This window comes from Oreochromis aureus, linkage group 19 (assembly GCF_013358895.1).
Source record: "Oreochromis aureus strain Israel breed Guangdong linkage group 19, ZZ_aureus, whole genome shotgun sequence".
Lineage (NCBI taxonomy): Eukaryota > Metazoa > Chordata > Actinopteri > Cichliformes > Cichlidae > Oreochromis > Oreochromis aureus.
Window position 1 is genome coordinate 8,773,515 of NC_052960.1, and position 22,763 is coordinate 8,796,277.

The 22,763-nt window shown below is 40.8% G+C and overlaps 1 protein-coding gene and 1 long non-coding RNA gene across 4 annotated transcripts in view; one reads left to right on the forward strand and one right to left on the reverse strand.

Annotated features, from left to right (window-relative positions):
* Positions 1-355: 355 nt before the first annotated feature.
* On the reverse strand, positions 356-5,382 carry LOC120434669. Its single transcript, XR_005609266.1, has 3 exons — positions 5,255-5,382; positions 5,010-5,170; positions 356-1,770 (listed from the first exon to the last, which is right to left on the reverse strand). It is a non-coding gene; the product is annotated as an uncharacterized LOC120434669 (long non-coding RNA).
* A 492-nt stretch (positions 5,383-5,874) lies between these two features.
* slc8a3 (solute carrier family 8 member 3) overlaps positions 5,875-22,763 on the forward strand; it is a 127,210-nt gene continuing 110,321 nt past the window's right edge. For 2 of the 3 annotated variants that reach the window (XM_039602909.1, XM_039602910.1), the window contains exons 1-2: positions 5,875-5,993; positions 13,101-14,968. In XM_039602909.1, coding sequence (XP_039458843.1) covers positions 13,188-14,968 — 1,781 coding nt within the window. In that variant the 5' untranslated portion in view covers positions 5,875-5,993; positions 13,101-13,187. Of the gene's footprint in view, positions 5,994-13,100; positions 14,969-22,763 lie in introns of those variants that run through there. The other variant, XM_039602911.1, reaches the window with a different exon arrangement.

The following is a 22,763-nucleotide window of genomic DNA, read 5'->3' on the forward strand; positions in this document are numbered from 1 at the left end:
AGGGTCCAGGGAACTTGAAAAGTGGAGGACAAAGAAGTGCCAGGCCTAAAAATGATCTACAGCAGATGAACTATGTCTGAAAGTCACGTCCTTAAGAAAAACAAATCAATCAAACAAAAAACTGACAAAGGACATAGGAGAGGTTGATCTCGCCCTTTGGTTGATCCATCTACTGTTCACTGAAGCCTCATCTGAATGCTGGACCTCAGAGGTCTCAGTGGATGGTGGTAGCTCTCAAGAAACCAAGTGTGGAGAAAAGCTGAGGTATGCCAAATTACACAAGAACTTGACTGAAAACCTCTGACAGCAGGTCTTATGGATTCATCAAATTTAGAATTTGATGAATCCAAATTCTGAATTTTTTGTTCAACTCATCGTCAGTATGTTTGAAGGAGGTCAAAATTGATGGAATTATGAACACAGAGTAGTACAATCAGATTTTAATTCACCATGCAATACTATCTGGAAATTAACTAACTGTCAACTGACCTAATTTTTCAGCATGAGAATGATCCCAAACAAACTGCCAACGCAGTAAAAGTATGCCTGAATAGAAAAAACACACAATAGAAGACGATCAGTCCTTGATTGGCCTCCCCAGAGCCTGGACTAGATTATTGAAGCATGAGAGCTTTGAATTTACTTTAAGAAGCCTGGAAAACTATTCCCGAAGACTAGTTAAAGTCTAGTAAAAGCTTTCCTAAGAGAGTTCAGGCTGTGATACCAAAGTCATACCACTTTCAGTCTTGTTACAATTGTAACAACTGTTTTTGCCTTATATACTGCATTCCCATGCATATTTCTGTGTTTCACTGCCCTTGCTTCTCATTTTAATTGCACAAAAGAAAAGTGGTGGCACAAGACTTTTGCACGGTTCTCTATGTGAGTCTCCTTTGCTGGGAGTATAAACTGCCTCTAAAATAAAAGCAGCCTCTCCTGAGTTCACTGTGTCTTGACAAAATAATGAGCGATGATTGAATGATAATTTTTCTGTTTCAGGCTACAATGTGCATCTGAGCTTCAACGCCAAATTGAATTTGCTGTAAAATTTTCCTTTTTGATGAGGCCATAAGAGACAAGTAAAACCAAGATTTTGCCTTTAAACTGTATTTATTTTTCTCTAATTCTTGAAAATTAGATGATAGATCTTCTTCTGATGCATCGTGGGTGGTAGTAGTGTGTGTCAGCTCATCTCAAGGATAGAAGGGGCTACCAGATGTGGTTACAGGTTTCTCAGGACATTACAAATGCTATAATCAAATGTCTACATGGTAGATAACACTAAAACTAATGTATAATGCCAGACAGCCATTTAGCTAAGCAGTGAAGACCAAAGCCATATTTTGATTTAACTCACACTCCAAGCATCTTTTAAGTCTTCAGAGTGACCGCCATCCCTGAGATCCTGATGCAAGGTGACTCTCTACCTTTCTTGTTTCACAGCTTCACTGTTCATTACTGCCTGTTGTAAGTGGACGTCGCCCAGGGGGTGATGTTGATGTTAACTTTCCCGATGACCCCTCCCTCCCGTTTCTCCCACTGGCCGCTCCCACAGTGCCTTTGCCTGGGTGGGCAAAGTTGTTGCATCTCAATCCTACAAATTATCAGCATGTGCAGAGTGCCGAGTGCAGCACAGAGAGAGAGAGTGAAATTACAAATCAGAAAATGCAAGTGCAGCACTATTCTCTCCTGCTATGCTGTTTTATTCCCCACTGCTGCTGCTGCTGCTGCTGGTGCTCCTGCGTGGTGTGGCATGCCGTTATCAAGCTTCTGTGGTAAAAACAGTGAAGAAAGAAATTAGCAAGGAGGAGCTGGAGAAAAGTTGCCTTATTCTGAAAATCAATGTCAGCAGTCAGTTTTCAGAGCTAAGACCATCAAGCCACCCTCCCCCTTGTAAGTGCTGCTCCTCTCAGTGGGTAGCACAAGCAGGCCTGGTGTGTTGATTACAAGTATAATCCATTAATCATCACTAAATGCATAGAGGACTTTGATGAGAGAGGCAAGAGCAGGCATTGAATTCCAATCATGTGATGCATGCTGGGTGCAGGTACACTTAAGCAGCACCAGTATGTCCAGTGTATTCTCGGCCTCCACCCTTTTTCCTGCAGATAAGAAAACTTCATTAAAAATCCAACTGTAGTCTCCATACTAATTACAGCATTGCATGTAGAGGAGTGGAGGATGAGGGAGTGCTGGCGTTTAGGACTACCTGGTCAGATTGGCTCATCATAGCAGCCCTGCACTCCTCACACACAGACACACACACACACAAAAACACACAGTCTGTCCATTTGGGGAGTGATTGTTTTTGAATCTCAGATTTGAATTCAACAAGCATGGAAATCTGCACAGGCTAATAAGATTCTGTACCACAGTGCCGGACTATGTAATTAAAATCGGATCCAATTGATTTTTCCTGCTTTGCATACAGGCTCCGTCCCAACAGAGAGGGACTCGGCATGCTGCAGTAAGAGTCTCTCCTTGTTGTTTCTAGACAGAGGAATAATTATTCATTATTGATTAACTGCTAATTATTTTAAAAGACTTTTAAATACTGGAATTAATTTTACATACAGTTTGGTTTGCTCTGGGAGTTTAAGGATTTCCCCCCCTCCCTCACAGTGCCTCAGGCCTGTATGATGCTATAATTAGAGGTGGTGGCGGTGTCAACATCCTCCTGCTTTGCTCCCGTCTCTGGGGCTTCGTCTGTCTCGTCAGCAGGGTGATTGTGCTGCATCAAGGACTGTGTGCCCAGCAAAGCTCTTATTGACTAGTAATGCATATAACTGGAGATGGAGATCATCGGGTTGTGCAGTGCAACTGAACAATGGGCACAACAACACAGAAGAGCAGATGAGAGATTATTGAGAATGTGCTCAGCAGGACCACCAAGTGATCCCTTGTCGATGGTAACCACATTCAAATAACTTGAATGAGTTTCCTTTTATGAAAGAATTATATGAATTAACACTCTTTTTTGATGTTATATATGTTTTCAGTTTTCTAATTCCTTGGTGATTTGATACATTTATAACCACATGCACTCAATATAAGTACAAACATGCTATAAAAGCTTTTGTTGCCCAGTTAATTTGTTACTTATAGTTGACTTACACCTTTTGTGCCCTGACACATTCAGTATGTTTTCATGTACTCCATCTGATTTTCTCAGGATCATTAATAGAATATCTCCTATTACTAATGTTACACCTCTAAAGGCAGCCTTTATCCCTAATGCTGATACTAATTAGGATGGTAAATGGAAATGGAATAGTAATTATATCATACTATTTTCTACTCTTACTGAGCACTCAAAGTGCTTTCTGCTTAGTGAATGACCTGCTCTGCCTCCTGAGCCACAGCCACCTGGATATAATTTGTATGTTGACAACTTGCAAGTGTTCTTGTTGTGTGATTGATTGTACCGCTGCCTGATGACAATATAATGCATCAAATGTGGGTTTAACTAGCAGGAACGACAGATTGTGGCGCCATCAATTTATTGTTTATTTTTCAGGGACTTCTGTGTTATAAACGTCCAACAAAGACTCTTATGAAAAAGCTTCTGTCGCCTGACATCAAACATAATAAATAAAAACAACAAGCACCAAAGACATCACTGAACATGCAGTTCTTCTAATGGCCACTTGAGGCTTGTTTCTTATAGATACCCACGCTAAAACGCCCACGAAAATTAAGAGTACATGCAGACAGCTTCAAAAAAGTATTGTATTTTAGATCTCACACGTTTTATTTGTGTTAATGAATATTTGCCACTTTGAACACAGGTGTCTGTAGGCAACAGATGGCTGCTAATCTGCGTCACTGAATTGGACCTCTTGACAGAGATTAAGGTGTTGGTTACTTTTGGAGCAAATTTTAATGTCATTATTTCACAAATAATAATTAACTGTACTAAGAGAGCAAGAGGAGGTGGTCAAGGAGAAGGAGGTCTTGGCGTCTCTGCGTAAGCTGCTGCCTGCACGACCCGGACTTGGTAGTTGGTAGAAGGTGGATGGATGTCCACCACTCCACGTCCACCTCTGAGTGACTCCAAAACAACAGAATTAAGGTTTTGAAGTGGCCTGGTCAAAGTCTGGACTTAAATCATATTGAGCTGCTTTGGAATGACCTTAAAAAAACTGTTCATACTAAAAAGGCCCTCCAGTGTGGCTGATTTAAAACAATTATGGAATAATTGTTATTTAATGATAATAATACTAATAATAGTGGGCCAAAATTCCTCCACAGCAATGTGAAATAGTCTGTGGCAGTTATGCAAAACACTTGATTGCTGTTCTTGCTGCCATGGCTCTAAGAAATGGTTCGACTTGCCTGCGTAAGGACACCTGTCACTCAACACAGACATCTGACTGACTCAGTCCTTCTGGTGGAAGAGTTATAAAACTAATTCCCCTCACCCCACAACTGTTCTGAATGATGTAGAGGTAGCCATTTTAACACGATAATCCGGGAGGATTGACTCCCTTTTGCAGGCAGCCTCTAGTGGCACCTAGGGGAACTGCAATTTTTGTCACTTGCCCTGCTTGGATTCAGCTGTAGCTTCTACTAACCAAGCTGGGAAGCACTGGCTGATAACTTCGTCTCTGAGATCAGCCATCATGACATAACAAAGTAGTGGGTTAAGAGTCCATGTTTGTGTGAATAAAACACGTGTGCTGATGTGTTGGGCCTTTAATGCTTGCTGGTATTTTAAGTTGGCTCTTCAAGTGCATGCCTACAGCCATTGTAGGTTATATAATAATGCTCATAAGATGGAAAGAAATTGTTAAGATTAGTTCATTATATCATATACACGTATCCAGAAAGCCTCGCGCGTTGGTTCTACTGTAAGATGTGGCCAGCCAGAGTAATTTTTCATCTTACTTCTGGGGCATATTGTATTTGCTAAAATTAACAAATGGTCCAAAGAACTACAAAATAAAAATAAAAACAAACCAGAAAAAACAGCGATTAGTTTTTATGTCAAAACCTTTGTGATCTCCTACCTCTCGATTATCCCCTTCCTCTCATTCTTAGCAGCAGCGGGCTGTGGGTCTGGAAGAGATTCATGGTTTGTGTTGCAGGTTTCTTCTCTCAGCTGATGGTGACGTAGTTGCGCGCCTAACCGAGTCTGTCTGTGTGACTTTTAGAAATGGGGGGCGGAGGGCTGTAGGGCGCAACCATTTCACACCATCATCGCGTGACAGTGGTTCTAATATTGATATCTATACATATTTTAAATATTACTCACGCGAGGACGGCACACTCATCTCCAGCGTTTACTGCAAGCTGCAGAAACTGACTTTGAGGGGAGCGCACAGGAGACACATCGCGGTCATTCCGATGGTGCGCAAAGTCCAGCAGACAGCCCTGGCAACTCAGAGAGCTGGATGCACAGCTGAGCTTTCCATGAACACACGATGTTTCAGATGAACCGGTGTGTGTCACATCTGTAGCGAAGACAGCAGGAGGGGAGCTTTACGCCAGTGTCTCTAACAGCCACATCACAGATTTCTTGCGCTATCGCAGCCGAGAGAGGAGGAGGAGGAGAGCGCTGATTCACGGCTTGCAGGAGGAGGGAGAGCCGTGCGGACGGGCTCAGAGGATCCATCTCCACCAAGGCTGCAACCTTAAAATACTGACCACCCCCCTCCTCCTCCTCCTCCTCCCTTGTCACTGACAGCTTTGCGACCCGGTCAATCCGTCAGACTGGGAGGATCCGGGCAGGAGGGCGCCAAGGCAGGAGAAGACCAAAGGCGATCACCTCTGGCCAGTTTGATCCAATCGCCAATATCGAGCAGGCTGGAGACCGAGACAGCGGCATCACTGGGGGATTTTGGTCCGAGGAGCACGTTAGACTAAAGAGATCCAAACAGCGAGGTTATTTTGAGACTGTTGGCAGGCTGAGCTGCGCGGTAAAACAATAATAAAGGGGGCGGACAGGAGCTATTTCGCAGTCTCTACATAAACTCCCCGGAATACAAATCCAGGTAGGTTACAATGAATAACGCATGATTCAAACTCGCAGGTATGTATATAGAACCTAGTCTTCGTGACATGGAGGGCAACTTGGTATGGCACAAAGACAGAATTTGAAATATAATATGTTGCTGAACACGAATCACATTAGATGCGTTTTAAGATGCAAAAACAGGCGATAGCTGGATGCGGTCTGTCACTCCGGAGCGCTTCATTCTGCCCAGGCTTTAACCTGTCTGTCCGCTCACACTGCTCCTCATGATTGTGCAGATATGATCCATTGCAACGGACTGAAATGGATTCGTGATACACTCTAATGGGTGTGCCATTAAAATAATTGGCGTCTGGCAACGCAACTGAAGGATACCGGTTGTTACAGCTTGCCGAGCTCATCATTGCTGGTGATTGGCTGAACACCTGGATTTCCAGTTTCACGTATGTGCTTTTATGTTTACGTTTATATCACGCTGTGTCTCAATTGGGAGTTAATATCTGAAGACGAGTGTCTCCTAGACATGTGCAGCCCAGGCCTGCATGCACACTATAAGTTAAACTGCGGACCTATAGTCTCTCCAGCAGGGATTCCCCCCTCAGGTAGTACTGACACTGGTACGGAGAGCGAAACGGCCTTCTGATGATTAATCAGCAACAGCTGAGGCTCCCTGTCTGCTGAGTCCATGTTTCACGGATCTCAGATAGCCTCCTTAAACAAGACCCCTCTTCCCAAAATAGAGAAAGAGCAACTGTCTCGTCCATAATGCTATCTGCATCTGTCAGGACATATAGAACGCTGTGTACAGTGATTACTATATGATGCACATGATAAGAAAATGTGCATTCTTCTGTTAAACCCTGCATGGTATACTTGCATACTTGTTTGACTGTTTTCTAATCCACAAATTGTTTACTAAAAAAGGATTTGACATCTAAGAAAAAGCTCAAAATAAAACCAAAAATATTTTCTGTTCAATTTAAGAAAAACAGCAAATTGACATTTTTAGCACCTTTAACAAGAAGAACGAAAAATCACTGAAATGATGATTTTGTGCAACACTGGCCTTTGTGCTGATTAACTGGAGGCTCCACATTAATGATAAATGTCTGTAACGCTTAACAGTTCTTGTTTTAGGCAACTTTTGCTAAAGGTTGTAGCTAAAAGTTGACAGGACTGTCTAATCTCAGCAAAATGAAATCAGTGTTAGGCTATGCTGTTGTTGTCCTTTGATAATTGTCTCTGTTTGGTTTTCAGGCCTGTAGGCTTCATCTTAAAATCTCCTCAAAAATGAAGCCAACAATCTGTTTGCATTTAATCTGCAGTAGCAACAACAGACTCAATATTTGTTGTTAATTATCTAGATTAGTCATCTATTAAATGTGTTTGGCATATGTAGATCAGACATTTTGACTTTCCCCCATCACTTCCCCAAGTTAAATTATATAAATACACAAAGAACTCTGCATATTCAGAATATCTCTTGAACTTCATTTTCTGAAGTAAAAAGTGTTTCAAATGTTTTCACTCCTAACTGTTTGTGGTTGAAGAGGTCACTGTTGGATTTAATTGGAAAACGTCAAATCTGATCTTTAGCCTTAATTTAGAAATGTCACTTGTGATGTGGTTCCTATGCTAATGTCCGGCATATGTTAATAACTTGGTCTTATCTGTTCATTTTTAGCACATTTTCGGGAGCTGCTGAACGGCCTCGATTAAATGCCCCTGCATTCACAATGCAAAATACAATCCTTAAAACAGTAATTAGTATGCAAATTGTTCTGTGTAGCTCCTAATTTAGGGGTCACGGTTCTAATGGTGATGCACGTAGAGTAATGGGATGGTTAAATCTCCACTGCCTAACAGCCCCCGAATGCAATTTGTGTGAAGATAGAAAATCAATATTTCAAAAACAAAATCCTCGCGGGGTCATACACCTGAACAGTCTCTCTGAGTGCTTAATGTAATTACTGTAATGAACTTTACTTTATTCCTTAAGATTATGTACTTTTGTGTCTTCGGTTAGTCAGTCAGTGAGTCAATCAATCAGCTCCTCGCTTTTAGGGCTGCAAATGCGAGGAAGGAATTTTTACATGCATAAGGAATGACTGTGCCCTTAAAATGGCAAAATCTACAGCTTAGAAAAGTACAAGTGTTTATTATTTGTCTTTTGGGAGGCATGAAAATGAGCACGACTATGGTTTACAGCTAAAAGATTTTTTCCAAGCATGATTTTATTCAGCTTGTGAAACTTATAAGTCTAATGGGATAAGACAGGAAGCAGTTACCAAGCAATTGACTCTCTGTGTCCAGTGTCACTGTATGGCATTATATCTTTAAAACCTCTCTGTCAGCCTGGTAGTTTGCTCTTGGATTCATGGGTATTTGGCTTGTTTGCCATTTTGTTTTACCTCTGTTTATCCAAGGCAGAGTGACTGAACACATTTGAGTTTTTTTCATCACTCCCCTTCCACACACATTACACTTGGAGGCACAAGAGTGCTGCTGCCTCAATTAAAGCTGCAGGAAATGACAGCAAAGTGTTAAAATCATAGGGGATCGCAGCTCATTGGAAGCAGCTTCAATCAATAATTTTATATTAACTGCAATGAATAAAAGGCGTCGTTTGTAGCGATAAACCAACAGCAAATTATCAGTTAACTCTGCAGGGCCCGTCTGTTCTCGCTTTGGTCCGTCCATCCGTCTTCTTCTGCTTATCCAATTCAAGGTCATAGTGAGGCTGGAGCCTCACACCAGCTGTCACATGCTGAGAGGTCGGGTACACCCTGGACAGGTCGCCAGTTTGTCGTGGGGCCAACAACCATTCACACTCATAACTACGGCCAATTTAGAATCACCAGTTAACCTCTGGCCTTGCAAAGAAGCCAGAGTACCCGGTGAGAACCCAGACAGGCCTGGCTAGAACATTCAAACTGCACACAGAAAGGCAGGGACGTTCTTGCTGTGAGGCGACAGTGCTAATCATCACACCAGCGTTTTACCCCTTTTTTGTTGGTCGTGATCTGGTTTTATCGTTTTGAAAGTGGTGAAAATTACCCCATAAGAGCGGTGTAATCTGCACAGCTCTTGCAGTGTAATTTTCAGCTGATTTGAGCGAAAAAGCTCTGAGAACCAGCTGCGCTCTACCTGTTCAGCACAACACTGGAGATAAACAGCGATAATATATAATGCAGCATTTAGCAGCTAATATATTTCCCACAGGAGTTATTACAGTAATAAGTTGGACAGGCAATGTACTTTTTAAATTCATGACCTGATTTTGAGTTGACACAATAGAAGATGATACACAGGAAAAACAGTGTGTTAAATGAAAATAAATAAATTTAACTAAGTCTGTTAAATGAAAATAATACAAAGACGGAGCATCAAATGCTGAAACTGTATCGTTATTTCTTTAAAAATATGTGCTTAGGGCAAATTTGAGCAAGCAGCACATTTAAAAAATAGACTGCAGAAGTGCAACAAAAGACTGTCACACCTGGTGGAACATTTCACAGCAAAGCAGGTTAATAGGTAACAAGACAAGGTATAAAAAGCATCCCAGAGAGGCTGAGCGTTTAAGAAGTAAAGATGAGTGGGGTTCACCTCTCTGTGAAAGACTGCATAGTCAAATGGAAAGGACTTTTTGGGGGTTTAATCTCAGAAAGTATATCAAATCATAAAAAAACAGGAAATCTGGTGACATCTAAAAAGCTGAAAACTGTTTTGGGAATCTGAAACAAGTTGTCTTTGTAAGGTTTGAATTTGCATTTGCAAAGGGGTTGAATAGCAGGACAGGGTATAGCAGCTGCCAGTCTTCGTTGTATTTGACAAAGAATGACAGTTTAACAAGTACAGAATCATTTAATTTAACAAAACTCAGAGAATTCTTAAAAATTTCCATTGCAAAACAAATTGGACTTGATTTTTGGGATTTCAGATGGCACGTCTTTAAAAACAGCCAACCTTCTGTTGTGGAAATCACCAAAAAGCAGCGCCAATGAACACAGTTCATCACTGCATCACAAATACAAGTTAAAACTCTTCCACTGAAAGAGAAAAACATGCATAAACATTATCCAGAAATGCTTCCGCTGTGTCTCATTTATGGTGGCAAAGGTTAAGTATGGTCTGACCAGAGAGATTTTGAAATTGACATCTTTATCAGGGGAAGCTTTGACTATTTTAACTATGCAAAAGCACACTGTGCATGTATTACAACAGCATGGCCCCACTGTAAGAGGCCAGGTGTGAAACTCACCTGGCCTGTCACCCACTGAAAATGTTTCATGCATTATGCGGCAAAAAAGTGACTGTTGAACAACTTAAACCTTTATCATCCATGAATGGTAAACATTTGTCTTTCTAAAGTGCTACAACTGCTGTGCCTGTTCCTAAAGCATACATAGTTTTATTAACAGTAGAGGTAATGCGACATAATGAATATGCCTCTTAAAATTTTTTTAAATTTTTATAATTGTTAATTCAAATCAGCTTTTATTTCTTTTTGGAAACAGCAGTGTGAATTAATTATTGCCATTCCCAACATGTATCATGCAGAGAGGCTGACCCTGTAGTCTTAAATCCTTTGTGCCTCATTGCAGTTTTTACCCCTCCACCCCAGCTTGTCACCATGCAATAAAACAGACAAGGAGAAGCTAGCAGCTCAGCAGTACTGCTCTTGATTTTAAAACAGGAAGAAGCACCTACTTAAGCCTTTCTCAGTAGCTTCAGCAACTCTTTAATACCTGCTTGTCAGTTTGACCATTTTCACATTTTTAAATTAAACGGCTAGTATGTGTTATTAAAGATTTATAGCACTAACAAGGGGAATGCACGCATTTTTTATTTAATTCCCCCAAAGTTTACTCTCGTCAGTGTCCAGGTCCAAACAAAGGCAAAAACTTGAGTTTTTAAATTCAAGTTACAACTTTGTCACTCAATTATTCCCCGGTTGGTTTTGTTTGTGCTCAGCGCTGTTGGTTCTCACAGGGATTGCATAGCTGGCTCCAGTCCATATAAATGGCTCTGCTGAGTCAGTTAAATTTCAGTTCCTTGTCTCCAGCTTCTGCTGCCGTTTGCTGTCATCCCATTTTCTATCCTCCAGATCAGTGTGCTGTGCTGCAATCAACGTCTTTTTTTTTTTTTTAACATCAGAGGATTGTTATATCGAGCTGAGATCGCCTCTGTATCACCTCTAAAAAGACTCATCTCTGTGGATGTTATTGAGGTTATGATCTCTCAAAAAGACATCATTATAGTTCTGCAAGTGACGCAATTATTTATACCTGTGAACCATTAAATTAGAGATATTAAGGATAATTTATTCCAGAATAGATGAACTGATTTTATCAACCCTTGCACACAAGACCTTGACAGAGATTTTCCCGTTTTTTTTGCAGATTTCACAGAAGGTGTGCGTTACCATGGTCCTATCCAATATTTAGCTTTTGAATTGGTGTGCTTTTTAAAACAATATGCCACCAACTGTTTGCTCTGCACACCTCCAATAAAAGTTTTTTCAGCTATCCAAATTAGCCAGCGGTCCACGCGGATGATATCATATCCAAAAACATCACCTGGGAGTTCAAGTAGTTGGTGTTATTGTAAGAGGCTTTCAGATTGAATGAGCTAAATCAAATAAGAAAGGTGCATTACATTGCATAAAATATGTCCTTTAATGGATCTCTTTTTTTCTGAGAGTGCTTTAAATTGCCATGGGTTTGTATTGTACACCTTTTAGTGCAGGGTGGCCCCAGAGGTAATCAACCCTTTAAGCAGGAATCAGAACATAAGAATGCACTTTTTACGTACAAATTGAAAAAAGACTTGAACTAGATTTAGCTCGACAAACGCAAAGGGAAGTGTGACGGTAATATAAAAATGTAATCCCCTGGTGAATTTTGGGTAGCGTTAATAACTTACCCTGCATGTATCTCTCTAAAGAGATCATTTTAATTCAGACTAAACTGCCTGTGAGCCTCAGGAGGTCCAGAGGTGTTGTGGAGGCTGCATAGAGGGTCCCATCCAACTCACTGAACCGCTAAACAATCGGGTAACACCAAGGAGAGAGCCTTTATAATAATTCCCCCCTGTGTTATATCATCTAAGTTTTGGGGTGGTCAACTGTTCATTATGCTCCTGCTGCCTTAGGCCCCAGCTGTTAGCATCAAAAGGATGGTCGAGTCGTATCTCATAAGAGCTGAAGAGGTGCGTAAAATGCTTAGCTAGGGCTTTTATGAATTTGGACAGTGTCTGCATTGCTATCGTAATGCTGCTCTCTCTTGCAGAAGTGGTAAGTGCGCGTTTAGGGCTCAGTGTATAATGAATTTGGACGGGACATCTGTAGCCTTTGTTTCACTTTGCCTCTTGACAATCTCCTGCCTCCCTGCTGCTGTTTTTTTTGCCAATGCGACATTTTGGACAGTGCTTAGTTTGGCAACATTGCATGCCTGCTGAGCGAGCTGTTCGGTTCAGAGCTGTGTATTACCCGAGAGATTTCAGACAATCACGCTCAAACCCACATTATTTGTTGCACGTATCCACATCTCAAATCAAAATAAAGTTTATGATTGGAAATGAGCCCGCAGGCTGTAATTTTATTAAACTAATGTTGTCTGCATTGCTCACATATTCATTTACCGACCTGAATCGCTGAGCATTTTCGGAGATAACATAAAGATCTCATGAAAATGGTGTTTGTGAAGTAGAAAGCAGAAACCCAATTAAGCCGCACAGAAGGATGGTTGGATAATTTGAATTCTTGCGCTCATTTAAAATTAAGAAATTCTTTTCTTGCTTCAGTCCGTGTTTGTTTCTCCCCGTGAAATGCAAACACAGTCTTGCAGACTTGTATCACTTGAAGTTTAAAATGATGTGAAAATACCCTGAGGTTGGATACTCCTTCCATTATGTCATTACATTAAATATTAAATTATTATGTAACTATTGAGAATGCACTGTACTCTAGTACAATAATATTTATCTGGTACTAAAAATATTCAAGGCAAAAAAAAAAAAAGCCTACAAAGCGATGTGGGGCAGTTGCTTTGTAAGGCTGAAAATAAAGTCTTTCATTCTTGTAATAAACTATATAATATCTGTTGTTTCTGTCTGGTGTGTTTAGGTGGTGGGCGGAGGAAAGACACAGCCCAGTGCTGGATCCCAGAGGGACCGTCAGTGTGGTAAGGACCCTTGAGACGAAGGAGGGTGCATGGAGGGTTCAAAGCCTGTAAAACCAGGGTCTTCAGCCTGCCTCTGGTTGGGGCTGGTCTCTGTGGCTGTAGCCTTCCTTTGTACAGAGGCCCGGACCACTCCGAGCCCTCTGCTCAGCCCCAGCAATGGCACCTGCAAAGGGAACACAAAGTGTCATACAGGGATTATCCTGCCCATCTGGTATCCTGAGGATCCTTCCATGGGAGACAAGATTGCACGGGTCATTGTCTATTTCGTGGCACTGATCTACATGTTCCTCGGAGTATCCATCATTGCTGACCGTTTTATGGCTGCCATTGAGGTCATCACCTCCCAAGAGAGAGAAATTGTTATCAAAAGGCCCAATGGGGAAACAACCACCACCACGATCCGTGTGTGGAATGAAACGGTCTCCAATCTTACCCTCATGGCCTTGGGCTCATCCGCTCCTGAGATCATGCTTTCTGTAATCGAAGTTTGTGGACATGAATTCAAATCGGGTGAGCTTGGGCCCTCCACAATCGTTGGCAGTGCAGCTTTCAATATGTTTGTCATCATTGGCCTCTGCGTGTCTGTCATCCCCCAAGGCGAGGTACGAAAGGTCAAGCACCTCAGAGTGTTCTTTGTCACTGCAGGCTGGAGTATCTTTGCCTACATCTGGCTCTACATGATCCTGGCTGTGTTTTCTCCCAATGAAGTCCAAGTCTGGGAGGGTCTAGTCACACTGGCCTTCTTCCCCATATGTGTAGTCCTCGCATGGGTGGCAGACAGACGACTGCTCTTCTATAAGTTCATGCACAAGAAGTACCGCACTGAAAAACACAGGGGTGTCATCATTGAGACCGAGACCGAACGCTCCAAGGGGATTGAAATGGACGGAAAGATGGTAAACTCTCACTTCATGGATGGAGGTGCGACCAGCAATCTGATTGGTCTGATCGAGAGCAAAGAGGTAGATGAGTCCCGACGTGATATGATTCGCATCTTGAAAGACCTGAAGCAGAAGCACCCGGAGAAAGAGTTGGATCAGCTTGTTGAGATGGCCAACTATTACGCTCTCTCGCACCAGCAAAAGAGCCGTGCCTTTTACCGCATTCAAGCTACGCGCATGATGACCGGAGCTGGAAATATCCTGAAAAAACACGTAGCAGAACAGGCGAAAAAGAGCGCCAGCGTGCAGGAGGTGCACGTGGAGGAACCAGAAGAGTATGTTTCCCGGATCGCTTTCGAGCCTGCTGTCTACCAGTGCCTCGAGAACTGCGGGGCCGTTATTCTGACCATCACCAGAAAAGGAGGCGACATCAATAAGACTATCTACGTGGATTATAAGACGGAGGATGGCTCGGCTAATGCCGGGGCAGACTATGAGTTCACGGAGGGTACGGTAGTATTCAAACCCGGAGAGATGATCAAGGAAATAAGCATTGGCATCATAGATGATGACATCTTCGAAGAGGACGAGCACTTCTTTGTACGTCTCAGTAATCTGCGCGTCTTGGAAACTGAGGATGAGGTGTTGTCCGCCAACAGTCTCCCATATCCAAAGGCGGTGTTGGGGTTCCCCACTGTGGCCACTGTGACCATTCTGGACGACGATCATTCAGGCATCTTCACCTTTGAGAGTAACTCAGCCCATGTCAGTGAGAGCATCGGTATCATGGAAGTCAAAGTGTTGAGGACTTCTGGGGCAAGGGGGACGGTCATCGTGCCTTATCGCACTGTGGAGGGACTTGCCAAAGGAGGAGGAGAGGACTTTGAAGATACATACGGAGAGCTCGAGTTCAAAAATGATGAAACCTGGTAAGGCAGCAACATTTTCTTTGTGTGGTTGGAGAGGAGTTGCTTTTTCTTATTGTGTTCTTGGTATTTTTATGTATCAAGCTTACTCAAAATGAAATGCACCCAGGAGTCATTGATAATTTTGGGTTAGTTTAAACTCACTGATTTATGTCTTGATTTTGAATTGCAGTTTGATGCCGGTATACCTTTCTAGAAATAATATACTATTTGATAGCTTCAAAGATATTCAGCAGTCTGCGAGAAAGCTGTGAGAATCTCGTCACATTCAGCATTTGCTTTGAAAAAAGATATTGTCTTCTTTGCCTGTTGACATCATTTAGTTTGGAGCATACTTTGATAACCTGTTCATGTGCAGCGTGCACTCATCACGCTGTGAACTTTAAATGCCTTTTTTTCTTTACATGGTTGGGTGATGTATCCTCTCATCTGAGCGTGCACTCTATATCCCCTTGTTTTCCCGTCAGGAGATTTTGCTGTGCTTTGGTAGCAATCCTGTGTGTGTGTCGCATGCAATAGGGATTCAACTTTTGGATTCGTTACACGACCGTGGAAACAGGAAGTCCTTAAGTAACCCCCCTAGCCCTACTCCCCCCAAGCTTCTCTAATCCTTGCTGCTTTTGTTTTGTCAAACTCTGGGATTTTGCTCGCTTCCTTTTTTTTTTTGGTTTTGTTTCCGTGTCTCTCCACTTCAGCAAGCACGAATGGAAACAGATAATAAAAGAGAAAATTAAATCTTCTTACATGGCATTGTTTTAGGTTAGCAGGTGGACTGTGACATGGTGAGACATGTTGGTGCGATTCCTCCATGAGGCAGCCCAAATTTAAAAAAACCCTGAATTTAATCTAAATAGTACACTTATGTAAATTGTGTGTGTTGTGTAGCCTTGTCAGCTGTACCATCTGTGTACAATATTGCCCAACAACAACAACAATGAAAAAAAAAAAAAAAAACCCACATAGGCTTACAAATGAGTGGGCATTTTTGGCGGTTTTTGCAATAACACCAACATACCATACTGTAGCAGAAATTTTATCAGGGCCATATATTGTATGACACTGCTGCATTAAAAAAAAAGATGTATACAAAGCAGTCTCCAGGATACTGGCTTGTACACAAAAGTGTGGCTCTTAAAAAATATTGATTTGTTTATTTCACAGCTTGCATCCGTTTGCCTCTCACATATTGGTCTGCAGGCACTGAATCAAAGTGACATACATCTGTGACATTCCCTTCCGCCGCCAATCAGGACCCTCTCAGTGTGCCGTGGCTGACTGGCAGGGACTGTGCTCCAGGGTGTGGGTTCCTGAGGGCTGAGGCAGCCCAGGGGAACGGGGGGGGGGGTGTCGGGGTGATCAGCATGCTCTCGGGGCCCGTTGAGCTTTCAGGCTTTTGCTTGATTTATGTGAGAGATGCTTTTTTGGAGCTGGGCTTGAAGGCTGCTGAGGGAGTTAGAAGGGAGAGATGCGGAGAGAGACTGCTGTGATGCTGTCGGCATTGTGAGGGAATGTTAGCGTATCGATCTGTTCATTGTGTTGAGCATCATGCTGCGAGCTTCTTACAGTGCGGCACAGCTTCAATATGAGTGCACAACACTGTAAATTGATAAAGACCAATCATGTGTTAGAAGCAGAATTAGCAAACATTTCTTTAAAACGGTACAAACTATTTTCGTTATTGCATATTCGATGCGTTCAATCTCACAATATAAACAAGCCCGGGAAAAAAATGAGAATCCATGTTGAAATAATTAAAGGAATGCTTTTATTAATTTTTAATTTTTACCCTTAATCTAAACACGTAGCTTCAAGCCACAGCCTGCAAGCCTAGCTTAGCATAAACACTGGAAAAGGGGGTGATAAGCGAGCCAGGCTCTCTGTAATGGTAACTAAATCCTCCTAACAAGCATTTGTAAAGCTCACTAATACTCTTTATAGCATCTATCTTTGTATTGAATGGGGTGAACAATCTGGATTAACATGATGGTGGATTTTTAACTGTTTCTGTCTTAGTGTTTTAGTTGTAGCTAAATTATAAATTATCAGTCCCGTGTAACAGAATGAAAGGCTGTATTTGAAAAATGCAAACACTTTTCATGCTTTGTTAATTTAAAGTCATTTTAGTTCTTATGTCACATGCAGACCAATTTAAGGTCAAGTTGGCTTGGCAGTTAAAACCAATATGTAATAACTTGTATATTTAACAAAAAATGGCCTTTAAAAAATCATTTATCAATAATTAACCATTAGGTCTTAGTTATGCCACTTAATTATTACTCTCCTGGTATTATATATGCAATGCAATTCACAGAACACTCTCACTCTAAAAAAGGACATATCCAAGGGTCGACCTGGCCCCATCCAGCTGTTTCCGGTTCTGATCTGATACCAATACCTGTACTGTGTACCGAGTATCACTATTAATTATTATATCATATTAATAATCTGGCTGTCAGGAAGAGATTAGGAACCATTCTTAAACAACTTGAATGTAACAAATATAAATATATCCAAGCATATAAATTTAGAACTTTTTTCTTTTGTATTTATTGATGAAATAATAAATGAAAACAGGCCCAGGATACATACAGTAATTTATTTACATTATTGTGCACTGGTGTCATTTCAACCTGCTGTCATTTGAAGTGACACCAGTGCACTTTCTCCTCAGGAGACAACTGAAGTGAAATAATATTTAATCCAGTTGACAACACCATAAATAGCATAATAAAAGCTCAACAACAAGTATTGCACTCACCCAACTCTCTTCTCTGACTGAATGTAAGTAGTAAAATAAACAAGCGAGGGAGAGACAGAGAGAGAGAGAGAGACAGCATCCCGTTGTTGGAGCTTTTCATTCTTGTCAGCTCACTTTGACCACAGTTTGCAGTGAAGTGAAAAATCTTTGCAAACATACAGATAGAAGCTGTTGGTGTAGCAGCATGAGATACCTCCAAACTGCTGTCCCTCTGCTGTTAGCTTCCTCCATGCTACATTAACTCTGCCGATAGCTCCCGCCATCCAGTGATGAAGTAAACTCAGAACAGCGTAAAACTGAACTGAATAGATCGGCTCATTGTCACCAATAGCCAATCCAGCTTTTTGGGTCAGTATCGGTCCGATATCTGATCCAGATATCAGATCGGCACTTCCTTACTCATCAGCACTTGTACTTTACGTCTCTATGATTCAAACAACTTGTTGTGATCTTGAAACGCTTCCGCCTTTCCATGCATTTCCATTCCTGTGCTGATGTTACCACATCAGAAATCTCAGTACATTTTCTTTTTTATTTGAATTGATAATGGATTCTTTGCAGTTTCTTTTACTTTGCAAAGCCCCTCAGTTTGGCAGAACAGCACCTTTTTGGCATGCTGCTTTTGGCAAATGGGCCTTATGTTTGGCACCCTCTCTTTCAAACTCATTTTAAACTAAGAAGGAGCTAAATGAATTTCCAAAACACCTCCTGAAACATAGCCTTACTCTATTATACATGCACCAAGGATGTGAAAATTTGTGTCAACATTTTGCAATGAATTATGAGGCAAAGGTTAAGGACGGTGAAAAAAGTCAACCTTTGATTCTTTTAGTGAGCTCTAAAATCATAGTCTGGCTTTTAAATCAGCGATAAATATCAACTCTGAGATTTTCACTGGCAGTGGAAAGAAAAGGCTGTGCACTTTAAGGAAGGAATTATATGGTATGCAAATAAAAAGTCAGTAAATGAGCAAAGGATTTATTTTTCCTGCAGTTATATAGACATAACGTGTGTCAGTCTGTACAGAAGCAAAGGCTACAAAATAAGACTTTTGTTGTGAAAGCACATCCTGAAACATTGTAGGTATTGAACACCGTCAGTGTTGATGAATGTACTTGTATGCAGTAATGACAAATGTTGAATGAATTTTCAGTTAAACAGTTAAAATAATGAAAATTGTCAAAGAGCATCAACACGCTCCGGTATTAATATGAAAGTCTTTGCTTCTCTCTGCAGAGACTACTGGATCTTTTGTAGAATGGCAGACTGCTGTTTCAGAACTCCCAACAAATCTCCAGAAATTTCCATAATTACACTTGGATAGTGATGAATTAGATTCGGTGTGCATCCATAAAAAAGACAGAGAGGAGCAGTGGAAGTGACAGCTTCATCCAGAAGCATACCAGAAGATTCATGAGAACATTTCCATGTACAAAACAAAAGGGATGAATGTGTAGAATATTCACTAAAGGCATAATTACAACGATGTTTCTTCCACTGCCTTGAAAGCTCTCCTCGGGGTCGTTTTCATGCTCTTTACATGAAAAAATACTGAATTTATTTCCCTCCTTTGCGTTCACATTTATATTTGAAAATGGGAATCTTCTGTTTATTTCCACTTTGCAGGAGGATTCCCTGTTTGGCATACATATAAAAATGCTCCTGACGCTAATTCATTGGTAACTGTGACAGCTGAGTGAGGGCAGAGTCTGAAGAGCAGGGCATTTTTGATGCCCTATAGGGCAATGAGACCACATAGTGCTTCCACTCTTTCACTCTTCCTTTTGTTCTCCCCATGTTTTATGAGGCATTGACTTTCAATCTCTTTTGACATACTTTGGTCCCATTGTTAACAACCAGACTGGAAATGTATTAGAGTCCTAATCTGGAGCTCTGGAATACATCACTTCACTTCTTAGCTGGACAATTACTCTCATAGTTCAGTTATTGGTGCCAGTAATTATGGTCCAAGCCAACTGGTATGAATCTCATCAAGATAACATAAGCGTCTTATATTATACCTCTAAAATTGGTGGTCAAAGCTGCACAGTAACTTTTGACTCCAAGATTGCTTCCTAATAAATTATTAATTTTGGCTAATTTAACTGGTGCACATTTCAAAAATTCATAAAAGGAATTCACAGACCAGTGGGTAGCTACATCCCTCATTTATAATTGCAGCTAACCGTTACCATATATTGATTTGTATCACTTTGTTTTTTTCCTAATCAATTAATTGATTACAAAATCCGAATAAAAACAGTGAAAAATCTTTCCTAATCAACCCTCAGACCCCAAATACAATCCAGATGTATTTGATTTACAATGTTACAACAATTTATTTATTAAATTATTAATTTCATTTAAATTGATAGTAATGTAATTTAATTAATTATATTATTTAATTATATTATGCTTAATTATAAATGTTAGAAATATGATTATTATATGATTAAATATTATTTATCAATAATTATTAAGCAATGATTACGATTGCTGCAGTTTATACTCATTAATTAATTGATTAGGATGAACATAATAAGAAATTTGGGAGCCCTAATGTGTCACAAAACCAGCATCTTTCATAGATAAAGCTCATCTTATTTACCAATAAGTAGATATGACTGTGATATTCTAAGTTCAGTGCAGCCGTACTAAACCAACTAATTTCTTTTCCCCTCTTACACATTTTAAAAAGCAAGAAGGATTAACATAGCCAGTATTTTACAGGAAAAAACAGATCCTATTGTTACAGTTGTGCAGCTTAGTAGTAGGGTTGGGTAACTTTTTGAATGGTACCACGCTAAAGGCTTTACTCATTGTCAAAAAATAAATCCAAACAATAAATTATGGAAAAAGACAGATTTTTCTGAAAACAATTTATTCAGCTATCTGATTATTTACTTAGAGAAGATGTTGATGAAGCTGTCAGTGTCTCACTCAGATCTCATGACATTGTCATAATCCATAATCCATAGCTTCTTATAGGTTAGTGACAGATGTGCTAACATTAGCTGCAGCGTCTTTGGTAAATTTGACTTTCAGGCTATCACCACTTTACCAAAGACAACAAGAACAAAAAATACCCTCAGCTTCCTGGAGGTTTCTGGCTGACGGTGGATTGGCAAAAAAAAGTGCTGCACCAATAACTTCCCAACAATTGCCGGCATTTATAGTAAAACTTGAAAAAGTGCAATATAATCAGAAATAAAGAAAGTTGCTTGTTAAAGTAAAGAGGTGCAGCTAACATGTTTCAAAAGTCACAACTTTTGCTTTTAATGCACATGGTTTCCATTTCCAATTTATGTCACACAGTCTCACCACAGCTTAGAGAGCAGCTGGGCAGTGTTTGTAGAGAAATAAGTCACTTCAATTCAAACTATGACTGCAGCCATATGCAAGCAAACCAAGCAATCATAAGGAGTTTTTTGGCAACTGGTTGGGAAATATAAATTTTTTCTTTAGCGACAGATGGTTCTCTGATCAGTCTGTAAACCTGCAGTACTGTGGTTCCAGCAATCGCTACCATTCAACAGTCACCAACCTCCACCAATCACTCACAACCGGTTGGGGAATACTGATGGTCACAGTCCAGTCTCTAGACCTATATACATGAGACCTTATGCACTTGATCCTGGACTGTCAGCCTAACTGTCACAAAATGATGGACAGGTTACTATCATATGCTCACGTATTTGCAAAACCTCACATTGGTTGATCATCTCCTGTTTCAGCAGCTATCCTCAAAGCCAAGTCCTTGAGTTTGAATAATTACTAAAGAAAAATGACTATTGGCTGCTTCCCTGACCTGAATATCCATGTGTGTTGAAGAAGACACCTCAGACTTCTTAGTCTCCGACTGAATTTTTGTTTTGACAAGATGAATAATCAAGAAAATTACTGAAATAGTCCAAAGGTGAGGTAGAGAGTAGTGGGTAACAGGCTGAAGGGGACTGCAGAAACTTTAACTGTCAGGTTAAGTATTATTTCCCTTTGTGACCTTTGTGACCCCTCACTTGTGTCTTGGGGTTTGAGGGGTGGCTGTTCTTATCTTTAGCTGAGGAGCCATTGGTATTAAGCTGCTGAGAATAATAAATGTAGGCCTCCGTTTCCTTTGACCCATTAAAGATAACACAGCTGTGAAGTGGAGATGCTCCATCCCTCCGGAGAGACGGCTGTTTAACCAGGCACTGAAAGATTCATAAACAAATGAGTGGTGTGCAGCAGACAGACCTGAATCACCTACAGTAATTGCCACAGTAGTTACGCCTCTGCGAGCACGCCTCTGTGCTTGTAAACTCGCCTTATATTTTTATATGAAAAACATTGCATTGGGGGTTGTGTTGTGCTCATAAGGAGATGAACGCCCACCTCCTCTAAATCCCCTCACGCAACATTTTTCCTTAATATCTAAGCAATGTGTAGCTGTAACCCCCTCTGGGTGTCATGACTGACAGAACACATGTCCACACTGATCCTCATCCTGCTGACCACTCAGCTTTTCCTCCTGCTAGCACTTTTCCAGACATCCTGGAATAGGCCCATGAGGTTTACCTTACCACCTTGCAGCCAGCCCTCTCACACAGCCAGGATCCTCTCCAGCTCAGCTAATCATATTTTACACTGTGCTTCTGTTGTTTTATTCATGCTAGCCACATAGTGTGTGTTCTTTCAATAATTGGAATGTGTCTTTGTGTTTTTATGCCACCTCAGGGTGCAGGCAGACTTTGTTTTCTTGGTTAAAGTGTTGAAGTTGTTTTGGGCATTTTTGTTTTTTCCTTCATTGCAATTTACATCAAGTTAAAAGGGAAACGGGTCTTGCAGGGAAAATTCTCCTCACGTGTAGGTTAACATCAGTCAGATTTTGGTTTGAAAGGTGATATTTTTTAAAAGGTATTTATATTATAGCTGTATTTCATAGTGAAGCTTGCTCTAAATATAGAAATTTGAATGTTGATAATACATCAGCCATCTTTGCTCCCGAATTAAGTCCAATTTTAACCTGTGTATCTAAGTCTTGACCTGCATGTCACCAGATCG